At 36.7% G+C, this 22312-nt stretch overlaps 1 protein-coding gene across 3 annotated transcripts in view; it reads right to left on the reverse strand.

The window, feature by feature from the left end:
- Nucleotides 1-18563, reverse strand: part of DCP1B (decapping mRNA 1B) — a 65991-nt gene extending 47428 nt beyond the window's left edge. For all 3 annotated transcript variants that reach the window (XR_005218380.1, XM_037846265.1, XM_037846266.1), the window contains exons 1-3: nt 18414-18563; nt 12559-12599; nt 8417-8544 (exon numbers count right to left, since the gene is read on the reverse strand). Coding sequence is in view for 2 of the 3 variants with exons in the window: in XM_037846265.1 (XP_037702193.1) it covers nt 8417-8544; nt 12559-12599; nt 18414-18563 (319 nt within the window). In the remaining variant the exon portion in view is untranslated. The remainder of the gene's footprint in view (nt 1-8416; nt 8545-12558; nt 12600-18413) is intronic.
- Nucleotides 18564-22312: the final 3749 nt, after the last annotated feature.

Consider the following 22312-nt stretch of genomic DNA (forward strand, 5'->3'; position numbering starts at 1 on the left):
GTTGAAGATTTTATGTCTATATTCACAACGGATATTGGCCTATAATTTTGGGGGGAGTAATTTCTTTGCCTTATTTTGGTCTTGGGGTAAAGCTGCTCTCAAGAAAATGAGTTGCAAAGAATTCCCTCCTCTTTAATTTTTCTCAAAGAGATTGGTATTATTTCTTGCTTAGGTGTTTTGTAGACTGCACAGTTGTACCCAGCTGGCCCTGGAGTTTTCTTTGTTAGAAGGTTTTTAACTACAAGCAAATTTCTTTCATAGATATAGGACTATTCTGGTTATCTACTTCTTCTTGAATGAAATTTGATGATTTGTATTTTTCAAAGAATTGGCTCATTTAATCTAAGTTGTTGAATTTATGGGAATAGAGTAGTTTATAATATTTCCTTATTATCCTTTTAATGCCTATTGATAACCCATCTTTCTTCCTGATGTTGCTAATTTGTGTCTTCTATCTCTCTCTCTTCTTGATCAGTCTGGCCAGAAGTTTATCAATTTTATTGACTCTTTTCAAAGAACTAGCTTTTTGTTTCTCTATTGTTTTTCTGTTTACTATTTCACTGACTTTTGCTCTTATTTTATTATTTCCTTCCTTCTGCTTGCTTTGTGTTTAATTTGCTCTTCTTTCACTAGTTTCTTAGGGTGGAAGTTTGAATTATTGATTTGAGACTTTTCTAATACAAGTATTTGTATTTGATGCTATAAATTTCCATCTAAACCCAATTTTAGCTGCACCCAACAAACTGTGATGTTGTATTTTCATTTTCATTCAGTTCAAATATTTTCTAATTTCCCTTCATCTTTGACACATGGGTTATTTAGAAGTGTGTTGTTTAATTTCCAAAAATTTAGTGATGTTCTGGATATCTGTTATGGGTTTCTAGTTTAATTCCTTTGTGATCAAAGAACATATCTTTGATTATTACATCGTAATTTATGATTTTGATTCCTTTAAAAGTTTTTAGATTTGCTTTATGGCCCACAATAGGTCTACTTGGAGACTATCCTATGTGTGCTTGGGAAGCATGTGCCTTTTGCTCTTCTTGGGTGGAACATTATATAAATGTCAATTACGTCATGTTAGTTGATAGTGTTGTTCGGGACTTCTATACTCTTGCTATTTTCTGCCTGTTTTATTGATCATGGAAAGAAGAGTACTGAGACCTTCAAGTGTAACTGCAGATTTGTTTCTCCCTCCTTTCAGTTTTATAGGTTGTTTTTTTTAAAAAAATGTAATTTTATTGAGATATATTCACACACCATATAATCCATCCAAAGTATACAATCAGTGGCTCACAGTATCATCATATAGCTGCACATTCATCACCACAATCAATTTTAGAACATTTTCATTACTCCAAAATAAATAAAAAAATTAAAAATGAAAAAAAAAAAACACGCAAAACATCCCATACATCTTATCCCCCGTTCCAATTTGCTAAAGCTGCCGTTATGCAAAATACCAGAAATGGATTGCCTTTTATAAAGGAGATTTATTTGATTACAAATTTACAGTTCTCTCAAATAAACCCATGGAAAAATAAGAACCAATAAAAGTAACAGATATGTGGCTATTAGGATATGACCAAAATGTGTCAGAATGAAAAATCAAATGAGATCAAGAGAGATTAATATACAAAATTCATTTTCTGATAACAACTACTTTGCTGAGTCTTACATAGTCATTTTTTTTTACTGGACTGTTAAGGAGTTTAGGTTAGAAAAATGCTTGCTAACAGAGTTGCCTATAATTATCCTAAACTTTTATCATCAAAACAATGTTAATTTGTGTGACCACTTTGTTTAATGGGTTCTAAAATTATTTACATACATATGTAAACAAGCCATATTTTAAGGGCCTTTGGAGAGTCTGCTATTCAAAGAAAATTGTACAACAAATGCATTCACACCAGTAATAATCACTTCTAAATTTTCACTCCAGAAAAAGTTGAGTGTCTTCCATTGTATATATAGTTTTGAAAGTGTATCAGTGTATACATACATACATATACACACACACGCACCATGTCATGTGCCTCATATCAAAGATATCATTGGATGTTTCATACGAAATTTTTAAAAATTAAAAGCATATTTGTAATATACTATCTCAAGTTAGCATTGAGTTTGGTTCAGAAACATGGCATACTTCAATGATAATGATTAATAAAATTGAATCCTGCCCTCAAAAAAAAATTTACCATTCTAAAGCCAAAAAAGTGTCCAAACTAAGGCATCAACAAGAGGATACCTTCACTGAAAGAAGGCCAATGGCATCTGGAACACCTCTGTCAGCTGGGAAGGCACGTGGCTGGCGTCTGCTGGTTCTTTGCTCTCAGGCTGTGTTCCCAAAACGGCTTTCTCTAAAATGTCTCTGGGCTCCTGTCTTTCTTAGCTTCTCTCAGCTCTCTGCTTGGTTCTTCTGGGGGCATTTCTCTCTAAGCATCTGGGGGTCCTCTCTTAGCTTCTCCAGGGAAACTCTGGGCTTCATCTCTTAGTTTAGCATATCCAAACGTCCTTCTGTCTGCATCTCCCAGTGTCTCCCAGCGTCTCCAAGCATCAGCATCTGAGTCGGCTCTTGAGCTCTCTTAAGTATTCCAGTAAACTAATCAAGACCCAACCTGAATGGGCGAAGTCCATACCTCCACAGAAGCACTCAATCAGAAGGTTCCACCCAAAAAGATTGGGTTAAAAAATCATGACTCTTCTTGGGTCCATAACAGTTTCAAACTGGCACACCCTCCTCCATTATTTATATATGTTTTTGTCTTTATATTATTACTCATCTCCCCATATACTGCATAAAGGGAGTATCAGTCTCAAGGTTTCTACAATCACATGGTCACACAATAAAAGCTATATAGTTATACAAACATAATCAAGAATCAAGTTTAGCAGTTTCAGGTATTTCCTTCTAGCTATTCTAATACACTCGAAACTAAAAAGGAATATATATATAATGCTTAAGAATTACCCAGAATGACCTCTCAACTCTATTTGAAATCTCTTAGCCACTAAAACTTTGTTTCATTTCTTTTCCCCTTTTGGTCAAGAAGGGATTCTCAACTCCATGATGCCAGGGCCAGGCTCATCCCTGGGAGTCAGGTCCCATGTTGCCCTAGAGATTTACATCCCTGGGAATCGTGTCCCATGTAGCGGGGAGAGTAGTGAGTTTAGTTCTATAGGCTTTTGTTTCATATATTTTGAAGCTCTGTTGTTATGTGAATACAAATTTATGATTGCTATGTCTTTTTGATGAATTGACCCTTTTATCATTAGGTAATGTCCCTCTCATCCCTGGTATTATTCTAAAGTCTACTTTGTCTGATAGTCATATGGCCACTCTAGCTTTGTTTTAATTAGTGTTTGCATGGTCTATCTTTTTAGATTTTTTTTTTTTTTTTTTTTTTAGCCTTTCACTTATCTATCTCATTACATTTAAAGAGAGGTTTTTTGTGTTTTGTTTTGTTTTTTTTTACCCAATCTGAAAATCTCTGATATGGCTGTATTGAGATCTATAATTTTTTTTTTCTGTTTTGTCTCCTCTGTTTTTCACTCTGCTGCTACCCCTTTCTTGCCTTCTTTTGAATTATTTGAATTCTTTGGTATTTTATTTCAATGCATCTATTAGTCATATCTCTGACTTTTTAGTGGTTGCTCAAGGAATTACACTATACATAACTAACCTTTCACAGCCTAAGTTTTTTTTTTATTACCACTTCAAGTAAAATGTAAAAACTTATGACCATATAGATCCCTTTATCCTTCCTTTTTATGTAACAGTTGTCACATGTACCATATCTGCATACATTAAACAACCCTCCTAAACACATTAGAACTTTTCAACAGCCATATGTATTTCATAGAACCTGAGAAAAGAAAAAAAGTCTTATATTTACCCACATATTTACTACTCTGTGGCTCTTCCTTCAGTAGAGAAGTTCCAAGTTTTCTTTTGGTATCATTTCCCTTCTTTTGGCATTGATTTTAGAACAGGTGTGTGGGCAAAGAATTCTTCTAATTTTCCTTTCTCTAAAAACTGTCTTTATTTTACCTTCATTCCTTAGGGATATTTTCACTGGATATAGAATTATAGATTAATAATTCTTTTATTTCAGTGCTTTAAAATGCTGTGCAGCTTCCATGGGTTCTGCTGAAAAATCTATGGTGATTCAAAGAATCATTTCCTTATATGTAATGCGTCATTTTTCTCCGGTTGCTTTCAAGATTTTTTTTCTTTATCTTTGTTTTTCAGGAGTTTGACCACAATGTTTATGGGAATGGTTTTCTTATCCTGTTTGGGGTTCTCTGAACTTCTTGAATCCATACATTTGTGTTTTTCACCAAATTTGGAAAGTTTGCAGCCATTATTTCTTCAAATATTTTTATACCACTTGATTTCTCTTCTTCTGGGACTCCAATGACACAAAGGTTTAGACCTTTTGATATTGCCCCACAGGTTTCATTTTTTAAAAATAATTTTTCCTCTGTGTTCTTTGGATTGGATGATTTCCATGAATCTATCTTTGAGTTCACTGACTCTTCTTTCTTCTGTCATCTCTATTCTGCTATTGAGTCCATCCAGTGAAATACTGTATTATTCAAATTTGGCATATGGTTCATCTTATACTTGTTTTTCTGCTGTGAATGTTGATCTTTCCATTCATTTCAATAGTATTCATTTTTACCTCATGGAGCATGATAATAATTGTGTTTAAGTCATTGACTTTTATATTCTAACATCTAGAGCATCTCAGGGTGGCAATCTGTTGACTGTCTTTTCCCTTGAGATTTGGTCAGGCATGTGTCCATTCAGTAATTCGTTTCTTCAATCATTCAACAAATCACATCCATGGACCAGAACACTGAGGGACATCAAATAGAATGAGGTGGATACCCATGTGCTAACATGGAATGGCCTTCAAGAATCATTTGAGCAGTAGTTGACAAGAACTTAGAATGTGCTGGGGACATAACCGTGAAACAGATGAAATTCCCTTTTCTGCTGGCGCTGGCATTCTAGTAGAGGGTAGGCAGCCAATAAATATTAATATAATAAACTAGAAAGTCAGGTGAGTTATCTGGCGTAAGTTTAGAAAGGGTAAGTTCCGTGGGGGGAGAAATAGATATACAGTCCATCCTCGTTACTCACAAATTCTGATTTGCAAATTCGCTTACTCGCTAAAATGTATTTGTAACCCCAAAATCAACACACACAGCATTTTCACAGTCATTTGCAGACATGCACAAAGTGGTAAAAAATTACAGTCATCCCCACATGCATTCCCAGCTGAGGTCAAGCCAAGATTACACTCTGCCTTCTTGTTTTGGTTCTCATGCTGCAAGCAAGTGTCCTTTTTGCAGTCTATTTAGTGCTCTTTTTATGGATTTTTGTTCTTTATGCTGGTGATTACACTGTTTAAAAGGGCCCCTGAGCATAGTGCTGAAGTGCTGTCTAGTGTTTCTAAATGCAAGAAGGCTGTGATGCGCCTTATGGGGTAAACACGTGTGACAGGTAGGCTTTGTTCAGGCTGGAGTTACAGTGCTGTTGGCTGTGAGTTCAATGTTAATGAATCAATACTATGTTTTGTGTTTGATCAAAATTCAAAGTTACTTATATATCAAACTTTTTCCTGATTAGATGAAGAAAGTTTGGAATTTGACTTCTTTATTTTGCTCTTCTACATTCATCTAATTCTAGACAGGAACAGTTTTCCCTTAGGCACTGATTTTTTTTTTTACCTAATGAATATAAAAGAATTCCTTGAGAGAATCTGCCAAAAACCTGTTATCAGCTCCATCTCTGTTAACCTGAAATGCTCAAATATGGCACATGACATACACAGGCCTAAATGAAATGCCAAGACCATACAGAGAGATTCTTGACAATACAGATATCTTGAGGGGACAGAGTCCCCTTAAAAAACCAGTCCTGAATAAGTTGGATTCCTTATCCAGAGGATGATGAACAAAACTATATATCATCAAAGAATATGTGAACCACATACAGCGATCAAATAAAAATATCTGAGAGGGATCAGAGACTCTGGAAGCACCTGTAGAAAACCCTTCTGTGCACATTTGATGCCAAGCAGGGATTTAAAAAGCTTTTATAAATAATCTAAACTAAAACCAAATGACTGCGGCTGAAAAGGCAATCAGTATCAGATATTAAGGAAAAGAGGAGGAAAATAAAGCAAAATGAACCAAGAAAAGTAAATAGATTCATTTCCTTCTGTTCTTTGTTCTTCAACTGATTTCACTTATTTCTTATGGGGATTCATTAGAAACATTTTAATATGCATCCCAAAGGCTGTCTCCAATTTGGATTCATGTTTAACAGAGGAGAAAACAGCACAGGTGGTATGGAAAAAGCAATGGAACTAAAATCAGAATGTGAGGGTTTGTACACAGGTCTGTCACTTCATTAAGCCTCAATTTTTTCATCTGCAAAATGGCAGTGTTAATATCTACCCTACAAAGTGGTGCTTGTTAAATATGGTAAAATACATGAAAATGCCTACAATGGTGCTACTCAATAGAAACAAAATGTGACGTGCAAATGTGGGCCACATATGTAATTTTAAATTAAAAAAGTAAAAAGAAGTAGGTGGAATTGATTTTTAAAATATATTATTTAACAAAACAATATCATTTCAACCTGTAAATCAATTTCAAATTAATGAGCTATTTTATAAGCTTTTTTCGTACAAAGTCTTTGAAACCTGGTGTGTATATGACACAGTATAGCGCCATTTAGATTAGCCACATTTCAAGTGCTCAATAGCCATATATGGTCAGTGGCTGCAATACTGGACAGCACAGGCCTAGAACTGAGATGAGGCTAAATATGTGTTTATTAGATCCGAATAGTATTTCATATTGGGATAAACCCTGTAGGACTTAGGAAAGTTACTTTTTAAATTAACCACATCAAGGACAGTTTGTATTTTTATATTTTTGGTGCAGTATGTGATTGTAATGTGGTTAAGAATTTAAAATAAAATATGATCTATATGATCAGACCAAGAATTTACCTGAAATAAGAGCAACTAAAAATGATTATTAGAGGTTTCTAATACTTATTTTATATTTATTTTATTTCTGTGGTCGTTTTCTTTATTAGGATTTGAATTATATATTAATTTGACATAGAATCTAAGCATATCAAAACAGAAAATAAAACCTGCAATAGCTATAAGCATGTAAACAATTCAAATAACCATAAACTACAATTGATAAAGTATACCTTCCAGCAAAGGAACAGGAATACAATACAGACTATTTCTGTATATTGAAAAGCTTCTCATTTCATGGGCCCTACCATTGGTAAGTCATGTTATAGTTTTAATAGCCTTGTTTTTTTTTTCTTTTACAAGAATTCAACTGTATTCTCTAAATAACAGGATGACCACCTATCATGTCACCTTAATTACATGTAAATATAATCATAAGTAAATATATAGTATTAAAATGATGCTATATTTACTTCCAAACAAACCACTGGGGTTAAAGTGTTAAATATTACTTGTATTACATTCATTAAAATTATACTAAATAGTAGGCAGTAGGCAAACTCTTGTTTCCAGGTCTCAAAGAGTAGGGTGGAAAATGTGTAGAAAACACTTCTTACCTGCAATGTCTTCTGGAAAGCTGTTCACAAAGCACAGGTGCATGTGCGTGCACATACACATATACATATTCATTAGCATGTTCTTAGTTTTTGTGTCTGGAGATACTCCTGTAGTTCATATTTTTTCATCAATTTTCTCTGAGCTGCCCAACAGTCAGATAAGATACAAGAGTAAAATGGAAATAGAATATTGGATAGGAAACTGCTACCTCATTTCAAACCTGACAAGGACCAATTAGTTACCTAATATAACGTCAACATTATGAAGAGTTATGAAATTCTTCATGCACTAAAAACTCTTTGGATTTTGGTTTTTCATTTCAGTCATAATTAGTATTCAAGAGATGGCACTTCTAAAGCATAAGTCTTCTCCCTCAAATACCTTGTCATGATGCTCAATCAGAACGAGGAAGACATGCTGTCAGCTGAACCACAAATTCTGTTTTCTGTGGCACTACCTGTGTGTCCCTCTGCGGTCTCCTGACCAAGAATTCACTTCACCCAGCCCTGCTCAGGCTTAAAATCTCTGACGGATTCACACTAAAATGACATGGCTGCAGGACACAGGGCATACATACTTACATCATCATATTCAAATTGTTTTCATTTAAACTTTCCCAAGGAAGAAACTATTCCCTTAATGAGGCCAAGCAAAGCAAAGTCACTGACAATGTCATAAAGATACTGACACTAAACACAAACACGAAGGCATATGCTGTACAATGGTAAACACTTGGCCAAACTTCAGAAATAAAACTACCCAATGCATTAAGAAAGACTCACATCTGGCATTTCTGTAGAGAAGGAAAGGGTCCTGGAGTTGGAAATCCAGGTCTTTAGTAATGGGTTCTGTCCTATTTTCCATGCTGAGCCTATTCATAATGGTGAATCCATGCTTTGGCGAGGCAGACCTAAAAATCACCAGGGTTGGGGGGATATCAAAAGACAAGTCGCTCAGTATACTCATCTTTAGTATAACTACATTCTGATGTGTCTCTCAACTATTTTGCAGATACATATGCTTTATTCAAGAAGACTGTATACATATAAAGCAACATTTCTTCACTATCAGCATTTCCTACCAATTCATAAGTCACACACAGCATGACTGTCATTACTATGTCTTTGGTAAAATCAAGTCCTGTTTACTTAACTATTTTTGTGTGTACATTTATGTTTATGTGTGTCTATGTATATATGTATAGCAAGACAGACAGAGATAGACAGAGATACGGATATATAGATACCTAGGTTATAAATACCTTTAAGGCAGAAATGGTAATTACTTTTTAAAAAAATTATTCACAGATATTTTAAAGAATCTAGGTAGTTAATATAGGGTGCAATTACAATTAGATGAAGAAAATTTTCAGAGAAAATGTTAGTGTTGGTCTGAAACTGAGAACTGCAAAATTCTTAAGAAAAATTGAGGCAACTCTAGTCAATGAACTTGGGAGGAGATACGGTATATAATTAAAAATTTATGTAACTTAGTCCAAAGACCAGATATTCTATTTTCTTCCATCTAAAGCAAATAGCTTCATGGATAAACTAGTACAGTTTTTCTCCATGAAAATGTGACACTTTCATTCAATAATCCTGGAGTGCCTACTCTCTGTCAGACAGAAAGAACCCAAATTTTACAGAATATAAACTCTAACAACAACATGTGCATATGTCTACCCTTGGGTGACAGCCATATAGTAATTCAGCTATGCAACTTCTGGTGACAAGTGAAACACCACATGCTTATACACTGAAACAAGCGGAATTCACTTATTTAACTAGGGCACCAGGGCTAACAAATCCACAGAAATATTATCATGAGTAATGGGAAGAAAAGGTGTTTATATCTTAATCATATTTCACCTCTAACAATTTGATGCTGATAAAGAACTAAAATACAGCTTCTTGAATTACCACCAGACTACCACTTACAGGATTTTCTTCTGAAACCTCTAATTTAAAAACTGATGGAAGGCAATCTTTGCCTAGCTTATTTTATCATGAGGTAAAGTGGTGGTAGGCATAAAATCAATACCTGAAATAATCATGATAATCATTTTAACCTAAATTCAGAGCAAGAATGAAAATTTACTTCTGAAAACCTCTGATAAACAGGGTCCTCTGGAAGTGCCAAGTTCAGAAATCACCAGTGGGTGTCTCTCTGAACTTTCTATTACAGGAAGGAGAACAGGGGAAAAGCTAAAGTAAAGAAAAAAAAATTTTAATGGGATTAGATGTCTTTATACAAGAATCAGAATTTGATTCTTCAAGTATTTCATAATCACAACAGAATCTCACCGCATTTGGGCATTATACTATCTCATAATTTATAAAATCAGCCCAGGGGATAAACATCCCAATTGCTTCAAGAAGAGTGGTCAAAATATCTCATTGCCTAGCTTCTGTAACCAAAACTCCCTTTTGATTTTTATGAGTTTTCTGCCATTCTCTACTGAGAAAGAACCTCAATATATTAGAATCTGCAGGGTATTATTTTGGCATGGAGGGTGGGGGTCTCCTATTCTTGAGGGGTTAGATTAGGGGAAAAGATTAAAAGAGAAGGAAGGACTTGTTTCTCCGTTAAATAGTTTCTTCAATTCACAGCCCCATTTGGGGCTTGAAGTATAACAAGAAGTACTTGAAAATATAAACTACATTTAGTTTGGGTAAAAAAAGAGAGAAAACCTGACAGTTTGTGACTCTTCCATGATCAAAAAAACAAAACAAAACAAAACACTAAAAATCCCTAAAATAAATCATCAATGCATATTAATACATCTTTTCTTTTGCTTCTCTAAGGAACAATAAATACTTATTGTTGCGAGAAATGAATGGGAATGCATACTGTGGGTTAGAACACAGTAAAGATCAAACATTTGGTTTTATTTTTACACTTCAAAAATTCTAAGGAGTAGTCTATAATGAACAAACTCACTTGGTGGGATGCACTGGTGCCTTTGCAATGTTTGGGAACATAATGTAGACTAATCTATCCAATCATGCTTGGGCAGTCCTGACACTGTGAATAAACTGGCCTCCCTGTTACCTACTCCAATGTACGCCCTTCCCTTCCCTTCTTTCCATCTCCACAACCGCCTCCACTTGAACAGACTGGCATCATCCACTGCTGGCCTGCCCCTCCACCTACATACTGGCACTTCCAGCATTCTTGCAATGTGCCTGCAACAGGCCTCTACGTACTGTTCTAGTTCTGCTCTTATCTTTATGGCTGACTCTTCTCTGTATCTTTGCTGGCCCCCAAACCCAACCCCTAGACCTTATCAGTTTCCTCCTTATACCTTCTCCTTCAGAGAACACTTTTTCTCTCATGGCTTCAACTCCCAAATTAATGCAGATGACTCCAAACTCTCTACCTCCAGCCCTGCCAGGATCCTGAGTGGCAGGACTTTGCCATTTGAATGCCTGACCACTGCCCCCAAATCATCACTTCAAATAAAATGAACAGTTATCCACAAACCAGATTCTTGATCTCCTGTGTTTCTATCCATGATTTTGGCATTCCCCCAGTCTTCCATGTTCAAAATCTTGATGTTATTTTTTAATTTCACCATTCCCTCTCTACACGCAGTCTCTCAATAAATCTGTTTTGTTCCATTTCTGCTTCTGTCATTCTAGTCCATACTCTCATTAGCTCATCTCTACTCCATTACAATAATCTTCTCAATGTCCTCCCTAATTCCAATTTCTTCCAGAACCGATGTGCCCTCATAATGCTAATACACTGACTTTCCCCATACATTTTGCCATAACTCTATTACTCCCCAGCTCATAAACCTTCAATGACTCCCTACTGCTAAGAAAATAAAATTCAAATCCTTGTCTGCCGTACCAAGTTAGCAAAACTTCTATATCCTCGTTGTCAGCTACTAACCAATATAAACACTCTGCATCAAAGAGTCATTGTCCTTACTGTCCCTTTAACACACTAGGTTTTATGCCTCTGCTTTGCCACTATTCCAATTATGGAGCTGCCCCTCCCTTCCTCTATGCAAGTTAAGTTCCACCGTCTTCCTGAGGCCCAACTCAAGACCCATCTTTTCTATAAAGCTTTCCACAATCATAGCAGCCCACCCACTGCTTACATCTATCAGCTGGCACTTGGGATAGTCTACTTTGTATCATGGTTTATCTTAAACATGGATGTATTGTTTAAGAAAAAATTTATGTGTGTGTGTGTTTCTGGTCTCCTCAAGAAACTGTTAGCCCCAGAAGGGTATGTACTAGGTCTTTATATTTCATCTTTGCACTCCCATTGATGGTGATGGACTTCAGCTATGACATTTTACATGTATGTTTAGATGAATAAAAAGTTTCGCTATTAAGACAATATATATATTCCATATGTCTCTGTGTGTTGCGTGATGTTAATAATATCTGATAAAAAGAAACTACTAAAACAGGAATTTATTAAATCTATGCTGAAAAATATTCTATTAACTAGACCATGGAGGACTCAAAAACATCTTCAATTTTGGATCACGCCTCCTTAAAGTGTCAGGGTGACCAAAAAACACTTTTCCAAATATTGATTAAATAACCTAATATTCTTAATAGTGTACTTGTAGCTCTTTGCCAACAAATTATATTCAAGACCTTCCTACTATTCATCTGAATGATCAAAGGATAAATACTGAATATTATTTTAAGCAAGACATAGAGATTTAAGCTCATCTACATTCAGGTTTAAATTTAAATTATTATCTGAAAGTTGTATTCCCCAGAATATTCTAAGTGACATTATTCAGTATTCCCTTCTTTATGTTGACTAATAATTTCAAACCAAGATTCAGCTCTTTTACTTTTCTTTGAAATAAAATGGCACTTAAAGAATAGTGACAGAATTGAGCTGAAACATTTCAAAGATCGCAAGTTTCTTTATAAAAATAAAATACTCTTACCTTGTGTAAACAAACAAAGTCCCTTCCACATCAGTCTTCTCCTAAAAAATAAAAACAAAATACAAGGCAAAATACATATGTTGTCTTCATTAATAGTAAAGATTCACAAAAGTTAGACAAAATAAACGACTTACAAGATAGAATAAATAGGAATTATGTCTAGTTTCATAGAGGTGAAACTGCAATGAGCCAAATACATGCAACCTGGAGGGTTAGTTTAGGAGGAGAAAAGCAGGTTCTCTGCCATAATTGTGGCACTGCTGATTAAGCAGCAGGAGGCAGGCACTCTCCTTTTGTCATTTACAAAATAAACCATGATTATCTCTCTTTACCAAATACAGGGATAGCAACATACCTCTGGCTGAAACAATGAGAAAGTAACTAAACATGCTCCATGGATTTCATTACAAAGAAGAGATTATAATAAGTGTGCTGCCTTTTCCTCCACCCTCTGAATTGGGTAGATGCAAGCTGCAGAAACCACTGGTGTCTGCCTTTCATCATCCTTCTCTTTATTTTCAGGGTTCATTTTTCTCTTGCCATATCCTGACACCTAGAAGAGCAGATGATCTGCCAGATGGAAGAGGGCAATGATGCCAAAGGATTTTCAATCTGATGAATAAATCACTTACGTGGTGTGGAACATTTAGAGTCAAGTTCTAATCCAAGATCTTTGGAATAAAGCTAGACAAAAGTATTACAATGCTAGGACTCAAGAAATTTGCCGGATAAAATCTGGGGGACTTGGTAAGGTTACAAATGATAGTTGAGTTAGTTCATTTGGCTAGGCTCTTACTATTTCTCCAAAAGCAGGAATTCAGGCTCTGATAATGTTCCTTAATAAAATGAATACTACTAAAAAGACAGATAAGTACCCATTTGATTGATTAACTAGTAATTAGACTATTGTAATGCAGAATTTTAAATGTACTTTTGCTATTTACCTGGTTTAATTTCAGCAATCTACATAACCCCCAAGTTATTATTAATATCCATTACCATAATAATTCAAAGTTTTAGTACTCTGCAATTTCAGTGAAGAATACACCCTTTAAGTAAAAAGACGTAACACTAAAATAATTTTTAAAAGACACACAAAAAATTGAAAGCATGATCTTCTCACATGCTCAAATAATTTCAGCTATTTTCTTGGTCACCGTAGTTCAGTAGTTCTTAAGGTGTGGTACCCAAATTGGCAGCTTCAGCATAGCCTGGAAACTTTTTGGAAATGCAAATTCTCGGGCCCTTCTTGAGACCTACTGAATCAGAAACTCTGGGGGTGGAGCCCAGCAATCTATTTTATAAAGCCCTCCAGTGACACCAGTTTGAGAACTGACTGCATGCTAGTTAGAGAACAATTGCCTTAGTTCCATGACAGATTCTCTGCCCACTGGACGATGTTAGGAGTCACAAAAACAAAATCCACTATGGCCCAAATTATACCAAACTATCATCTAGCACCATTTTAAAAGAATAATGGTTATGAAAAACATCATTACTTTTAACAAGACTTTTTAATCACAAGATGTTTATTATTATAGAATACGCAACTAGAAATAAATAATTTATAATTATAATTTATAATAATTTATAACTAGTTAAATTTCAGCTAGTCTTTTCTCTAATACATATGCACAGGTTAGAAAGTCAGCAGAGTTCATCCTTAAACTCGGTTTACTGCAAAGTTGGTATAAATCACTCCAGTGTACTGAGAAAAATACCTTTATTTCTCACTGTGGCCCATTTCCCACTGTACTTTGAAAAATACCCCAAGTCAAAATGAAAACAGTATGTACAGAAACATTATCTCCTATCTTTCTTTGTAAACAAACATGGTTAATTCCCACCTGTTGAGTAATCTATATCCTGGGTGCATTTTAAGCGTTAAGAATTGCTTAAACTCAAACCACCACGGTATCAATCACTGAGAAAATGGCCACTGTAGTACAATAAACGCTACCCAAACAATCTAACCATTTAGTGAATGTCCCTAGAGTTAACTGGCGCAGTAGACAAGTATTTACTAGTCCATAAAGCCTTTTAGAATAAATTTGCAAAAATTAAATATTTGATATCATTCATTACACTGGTAAGAAACTGAAGACAAGTTACAGGTGATGGAAGCAGGACTCTGAAGCATCCATCTGCACTGTCAGGCTCACCCATTACCAGGCCAAAACATTTTCCTCTGCTGTTTGCTCTTGAACTGTTTCATCTTAGAGATGCCCAAACAGGATGTTGATATGCACCAGCACACACAGAGCTAATAGGTTTTGAATAGTTTCTTTTTATTTTTTGATGAAGTAGTAACAGAAATTGCCTTTTCTTAAAAAAAAAAAAAAAAAAAAAAAAAGCACTTTAATGCCATATTTTAATTTTGAAAAAGAAAAAACAGAATCAGAAAATATAAAACTCTTATAAACAATCCTTAAAACAGATTTTTATCTAATATTAGACACAAAAAATCTGAGTTGTTCACAGAAAGGGCTTGTGTTTCAGTGGATACAATATTGGATCAGGAGCGGGGGTCCCGGCAGGTCACACTGGGCTAGCTTATTATTCTGTATCTTGGTTTCGCCACTGAAAAGGGGTAACCAGCCTATGCCACTCAGAGCTTTTGATGAAAAACATTATTTTGAGTGTTATATGACCACTGGATAAAAGGGGCTTTGGAAATGTAAATGCTTTTCCTCTTATGGTTAAAGCAGCTCAAACACACATTTTCCTGGTCCCTCTCCAGTTCCAAAGACAACCAGATTTTTCTTTTTTTTTCCTTTTTGGGCAAACCCAGAGTTGGCAGCGTAGGGAAAAGTTACAACAAGATTTTATTAGATCCTCAATAGGTTCTCCTTATTTTTACGTTAAAGTATTGATTCACAGACCCAGGTTATTTATATTAGTTTGATTTTTTAAAAATACAATTTAATGACTTAAACTTCATATTACACTCTCATAAAACCTAATAAGTGCTAAAAAATCAGTTCAAAATTCAAAATAATAAAATTGAATATAAAATAGTGCTGTTTTGCAAATTATTGGGATCCAGCACACTATGACACTTGAAAAATCACAAAGCAATCCATATTTTACTGATTATTCTAAGACATAATAATGAAAAAGTGGGCCTCAATTTCTCCTTCTAAATCTGCATCTCTCAATTACGCAAGGAGCGTCTGAGTCACGTAAGAAGCTTGTAACAAATATTAAATGCTTGAACCACATATCCAGAGATTTTGATTTGATAAACCATGACTTTGATACACAGTGATTTTGACACACAGGAAAGGCAGATAACCATTAGCTAGAAACAACAGGACACTAGTCACTTAATGGAAGGTTTTCAACCTCACAGTACTGTCATTTAGGCCTGATAAATCTTGCTGGGCGATAGGGGAGGGGCTGTTCTGTGCATTGTAGGATGTTTAGCAGCATCCCTGACCTCACCCTCTATATACACCAGTTACACTCTCTCCCACAGTTGTGACAACCAAAATGTCTCCAGACACTGCCAAATGTCCCAAGGGGCAAAAATCAACTGGTTGAGAACCACTGCTCTAAGGACTGAGAGGTGAAAATAACACCAGGGACCTATTCTTAATTGACACATAGGTATATTTTTGGAGCAGTCTTTCCCAGCAATTGGGGAGCAGGTCTGCTCTAAAATTCCTATTATAGGTCATGACATAATTTTTCTTATTCCTTCCTTAAAGCAGCTCATCTCTGTCTACTCTTCTTTCCTAATTCCTCTTCCTCTGAATGCCTGAAGTCATTCTTCATCTATTTTTAGTGTTTATGAATTTCCCTTCTAACATCCTTCCTGCCTTCCTGCAAATACTTTTCTTCCATTTTCAAGAATATTCTTTAAGCATGTGTTAGGTTTATGTTCAAAAGGCTCCATCCGGAGACCCTGAGTGATGGCATATAGACAGTGGTGACAGTTTTTGTTTGTCCCCAGAAACTGTTCTACAGCTGATCTTGGACTCTTTTTTTTTCCTGGCTACCATAGCCTTGAAGATCAGTACTTTGAAAGAATGACCTTTTACTGAATGAATTATGCCCTGTCTGAAGGCAACAAGTCCAGGAAGCAGGAAAACATAACTCCTGTAAATAATGCATTGTGACACTTTTGCCTTTGATGACGCTTTAGTAGATGGGGCTTTCACAGGGTATCTAATACAACTCTAACAATTTGAACAGATATCTATCACATAGATCTTGCCAAAACCTATAGGAAACAATTTGTTATTCAAGAAGAATGCTCTCCTTTATGGAATATTAATTTCTCAGGAGTATCTAGGCTCTAATTCAAATGTCAAGTCAGTTTACAGAACTGCACAACTCTGACCTCTCTCTTCTACAGAATTATGACATTATGCCTTTGGCATTTTCCTAAAAGCAGTATACTAGTCATATGTAGAGTATCTTTGTATTTTTAAAATGCTATTTAGGTGTCTGTCCACTCCATTGCTCAGTGTCCTTTATATAAAGACCAGGTGACAAATTCCTTTGAAGAGTAAGGAGAAAGAAGCTCTCTCCTGATCAAGTGGTATATATCCTAGCATTGGACAATGAATATTCTCCATGTTTCCTTTTTAGTTTGGCTACTAGGAAAGCAGAGCCATATTCCTTGCCCCATTTAGATAAATTTCTTCAGTTAAGAAATCTGGGCAGACCTATTTGCTTCCTCTCCCATTTTAGGACTTGCTTCTTTATTTTTTTATTTTTCTGTTAATGATTTTCAGGTGAATTTTTATTACAGGCTGCTGAAGATCCCTAGTGGAGGTAAGTAGTTTGTATAAATGAATGTGGTTATTTAGAAAATATGGATTTGTTCAATATGGATGTTTTCTTTGCTTAAATTTTGGTATTTGTTACTGACTTGGGAAATAGTCATATCAAAAAATTCACCTCAGATCCATTCATCCAGGTTCAGCTCTTTCAATCGTTTTGTAATTTATATGAAATAACAGCTCGCTGGCTATATAATGGACAGATGAATATTACTTGGATCAAAGATCACTAATTAAATCTCTCCACATTTAAGTGGGTGGTTAGAAAATCACATGCAGCAATTCCTGCAATGGACTCCTCAAATGTCTTATGCTCCCACCCCATTCTAATTGTGAGGAAATTAAATTCATTCCATTATTTATTGGGGCTCTGCTTTGAGAGGACTTTGAGAGCACTATAATAATTGGGCTCCCAAATGGACTCAAATATCAAACTCGTTTTGGTCTTGGTGGACTGTGGTGTAATAACCGTCCCAAGAACATCACTTTCCTTCTAAGTGTTGGATCCGGTCCCATATTGTATTTTATTTCCCGATGTTTGCTCTTCTCTTAGTGTTTTTCCTGAGTTTACAACTTCAGAATTCTCCCCTCTACCAAGGTTTGATTTTCTTCGTCCCGCTTAAGACTGATGTTCCAGAACCAGAACTTTCCCCTAATATGTCCCCTACCTCCTCTAGCCACTTTTACCGTAACAGAATCCTGCTTTACTTTGCCGAGTACGTTAGTCTTCTGGCCTCAAGGCATCAGGTCCTTTCTTTCCTTCTCCTCTCTGAGTCCCGTACCCGATCTGTCCGGTCTCCCAACATGGGTTACCTTAGATACTAACTCCTTTACCCAACTTTAGGTGGTTTTACAGATCGGCCTCCCCTTCCCCCCAAATCCCCCGGGCCCAGGGGTCCTGATGTCCACAACTTGGCCTCAGTTCCCCGATCCACCACCATCCAGGGCGTCAGCTTCTCCTCCCTCTCACCGGGATCCTGAGCTCGGAGTCCAACGACCCCTCCCCCCCCGTTCCCCCTCACCCCCAAGCCCGAGTCTGCATGACCCAGTCGCGTCCTCACGCACCCACTCGTTGGCCCGATGGCCGAAAGTATACAGAGCCACCTGGCTGGCCACGTCCACGATGCGGTTGATATAGGGGTCGTGGCGCTGCAGGGCCGCTAGGCTGATGTCGCGCCCCTTCCCCACCAGACCGCCCGCCGCCACCGCCGCCATCTTCCCTCCCTCCCCGATATCAACACTGGGCGCTCGGAAGCCACTCCCAATAGATCGCAGAACTAGCGAGCCGCCTCGCAACCGAAAACACGCGGCGACCAGAACTCCGAGGGGCCTTCCCTCTCCAGGCAGTCCCCCACTCCTCCTCCCGCCGGTTGTCGGAAGGCATTAATAATCGATGGCGGCGCTCTTCTCTCTGAGGATCGTTGCCATTGGCAACAATAAGCCCAGGCTTGCTCTTTGACTCCTTTTTTTTCGCTTAAGAGAGATCTTCCCACTTGAGCTTCTCAGTGCTGTGCGCGGTAGTATTTCCCTCTTGAATGTGTTCGATGCCTTGGCATATCTTTTCTTTGGAGCTTCAGTGACACAATAAACCTAAAGCATTAATAACTGAAGAGGAAAAGAACTATGATGTCTATACTTGCTAAAACCCAGTGGTTCTAACTCCCAGGGGTTCTTGGGACTCTTTCATGGGGTCTGCAAAAGAGAAAATAATTCTCATGGCAATGTTAAGATGTTGATTTTTTTTCACTGTGTTAGATTTGCACCAATGGTGAAAAAACAGGTGGGTAAAAGTGGGCCTTAGCCTGAATCAAGGTAGTAACACCCAACTGTACTAGTATATCCTTCACTGCCAGGCATCGGCAGTTAAAAAAATAAAAAAATAAAAAGCCTATGTCATTGAAGGAAATTCTTGATAAAGCAGTAAAAATTATTAACTTTATTAAAATACAACCCTCAAATATACTTCTTTTTAATATGATGGGAAAAAAAAATGTGAAGTATGCATAAAGCAGATCAGCTGCCCACTCCAGTACTATAGTTGTCTCCGGGAAAGGCACTACTGAGTTTGAGTTGCCATCTGACCCAGCCATTTTTTTTCACAAAACACCATTTTTACGTGACAGACAGATAAAGTGTGGTTATTCAGGCTTAGGTATTTGACAGACATTTTTTCAAAAATAAAGTGCACCTGTTGCTTCAAGAGAAGCAAAGGTCAATTTCTGTTGCCAGTGATAATTTTGGAGCTTTCAAGAAAGAATTAAAAGTTCAGAAAATGTTTATCCACTCCCATGAACTTGACAGCTTCCCAATACTTAGTCTTTTCTAATGAGATCAGTGGTGATATTAACTTGAGAACAGGCGCTATATCTGAAAAGGAATAAACGCTCACCCGACTGTGGAGAAGAAAAGATTTTATTCATGATCTTGAAGAACAGCCACACAACTGAAATACGGTGGTAGGCACACCGAACAGTAGAACACAACACTATTTATTTCCTAAACCTAATACGCAAGTCCCTCCCCTGTTTCTCCATTGGCTGGATGCTCCAGAGGTTACAGCCTATTGGACAGGCCTAACTAACCCATGCAAATTTGAAACATTTGAAACAAGTCTCCACCCCTGATCTGTGACTGTTACGCACATATAAGGCACTGACACCACTCCTATAGTTACCTGGCCTCTTTGTTATTTAACCGCAGAGCCAATTTGAGCTAGTTTGGTAACAAGTTATGAGACTATTTCAGGAATTTCTACACCTGAGTCTCCATTTCCCCTGTTCCACATCACCTTGTGTGAAAGCTAAACTTAATCTTATTCTCACATTAATGAATGTGATTTTTAAAAATATTGTCAAATGAAATGTATCAACATCTGAAAGATCTACTCAGTACACTGATATTTTTCAAATGACCAATATATGATGTTACATAATCAGGCACGGATGAAAGATCCACTCAAGGCCAAGGTAGACTAATGGGTTTTAATGTAAGAAAGTATGAGAAGTAAATGCGTAGGGTTTCAGATAACAAGTGGCAACCAAGCTGTGAGAAACTGTAAATAAGAAGTTAGGATTTAACAAATAATTACGATTACTGAATCATATATAGATTTTTTATTTTTGCTGTCTAGTATATTGGAATAACCAGAGGGAAATACCTGAAATTTCTGAACTGTTATCCAGCTGTCTTCATCTCTGATAATGATTGTATAACCATATAGCCTTTATCTTGTGATTGTAAAAACCTTGTGACTGCCCCCCACTTGTACCCCTTTGTCCTGTTTTTCAACTTTAGAGTCTTATTATCACTAAAGACAATCCCCAGTGTTTAGTAATGAAGGGCCTTGAGTCAGCCCAGAACTAACCCACTCAAATTCCAAAACAGTCTTGCTAGATGGAGATGGATCTAACCAAAATTGGCCTGCTTAACACGTGCAGCAGCTTAAATTTTAACCTATTAGGGACCTATACCTTCTAGCCTCTGAAACTGTGAGCTTATACATTCCTGTTGTTTATGCCAACTCATTGTGTGGATTTGTCATAGTGTTAGCTCCCTTTTGCCAAGAAAGATGTTACCCGAGCTCTGTTCCAGGCTCACTGTCTCCCTGCAAGAAGGAATATGAGAACGAGACAAGTAAGTATAAGTAAGTGAAAAAAGCTTACTGAGGAAAGTGAAACTACATGCTCCAAGGGATGTGGTTTGGCACAAGGGCTTTTTATCAAATTAAACAAAGGGAGATGGGGTTTGAGACATTAGTACATGTGGCACATTGCGATTGGGGAGTAATTATTTAAATCAAGTAGTGCAAGTAGGCTATTGCGATATTGGTTGTTTAAGCAATTTTGCGATTGGTTAATAAACATGCAACCCAACGTTTGTTAAGTAAGTTATTGCCATAGGCTGAATACACATTCACATCAAGGATTATGAACAGGTTATTGTGATTGGTCCATGCCCCGTGGTTGAACAGTGTATTTTACTTTGTGCAGCCTCCTGGGGTTTGAGTAGGCTGACCTCACCAAATGCCTCCCCTGCTCCATGCACCAAGTCCAAAGGCACTTCAGAGTTGGCAAAACGTTTTTTCTTACGTCTAACCTGCCTCAATAGCAGCCTGGCAAACCAAGACACCGTGTTAGTATACTGGCATGTTTTCAGAATTACCACGCTTTCTTTGCTCTTGATCATATACCAGTAAAAACAGAATTAATTTGTCATATGGGCAGTGGGAAATTTTGTGACTGATTCTTGAACTAGTCTGACTCACTTGATAAGATGTTCTAATTTTGATTATTCAGCATGAAACCACAGATTCTACTTTGCATTTCCCAAGTACGTAGAATAGGACATTTCTTTCCTTTTCCCCAGCTTCTGCCCCTTAAGTTCCATAAAACTTACACAAGATCATTTGCCTCTTAATTTTTCAATCTTTCCATCTTTAAGGTGTGAAGAACAAATCCTTACTCTAAAATTGCTTTGAGTTTAGAGAAGACAGATGATACAGGGGGCTATGATCGTATTGTAAACATTCATGAAGCAAAAATACCCTATAGCCTGAATGACCTATCACCCCCACAATCATAAAGCATTTATTGAGAGCCCACTGGGTGAAATTCATTCAGTCAGTCTTCAAGATTTATTGTTGCTTCTTGCGTCTCTGCTGAGATTACAGGGTCTTTTCATCCCTAGTCCCTGCTTTCCTGAATAAGATGAACGTACTGTTATCCTGAATTTGGTAGATTAATGTATGTAAACAACAACACACCAATATGATTCCTTAGTAAAGAAGGATTAATTTTATTTCTGTTTAGAATTGATGAAGGAAATGAACATTTCGTGTTTCTACTGTCTTGTATCTGACCTGTTTTCTACCCAATATCTTACACATTTCCATCTCTTCTCCTTTGTCCATTTATCCCCTAAGGAGCCTCGAATGACCTTTTCCCAGAAAACTCACCAACTTCCAC

The sequence above is a fragment of the Choloepus didactylus genome, chromosome 8 (assembly GCF_015220235.1).
Source record: "Choloepus didactylus isolate mChoDid1 chromosome 8, mChoDid1.pri, whole genome shotgun sequence".
NCBI lineage: Eukaryota > Metazoa > Chordata > Mammalia > Pilosa > Megalonychidae > Choloepus > Choloepus didactylus.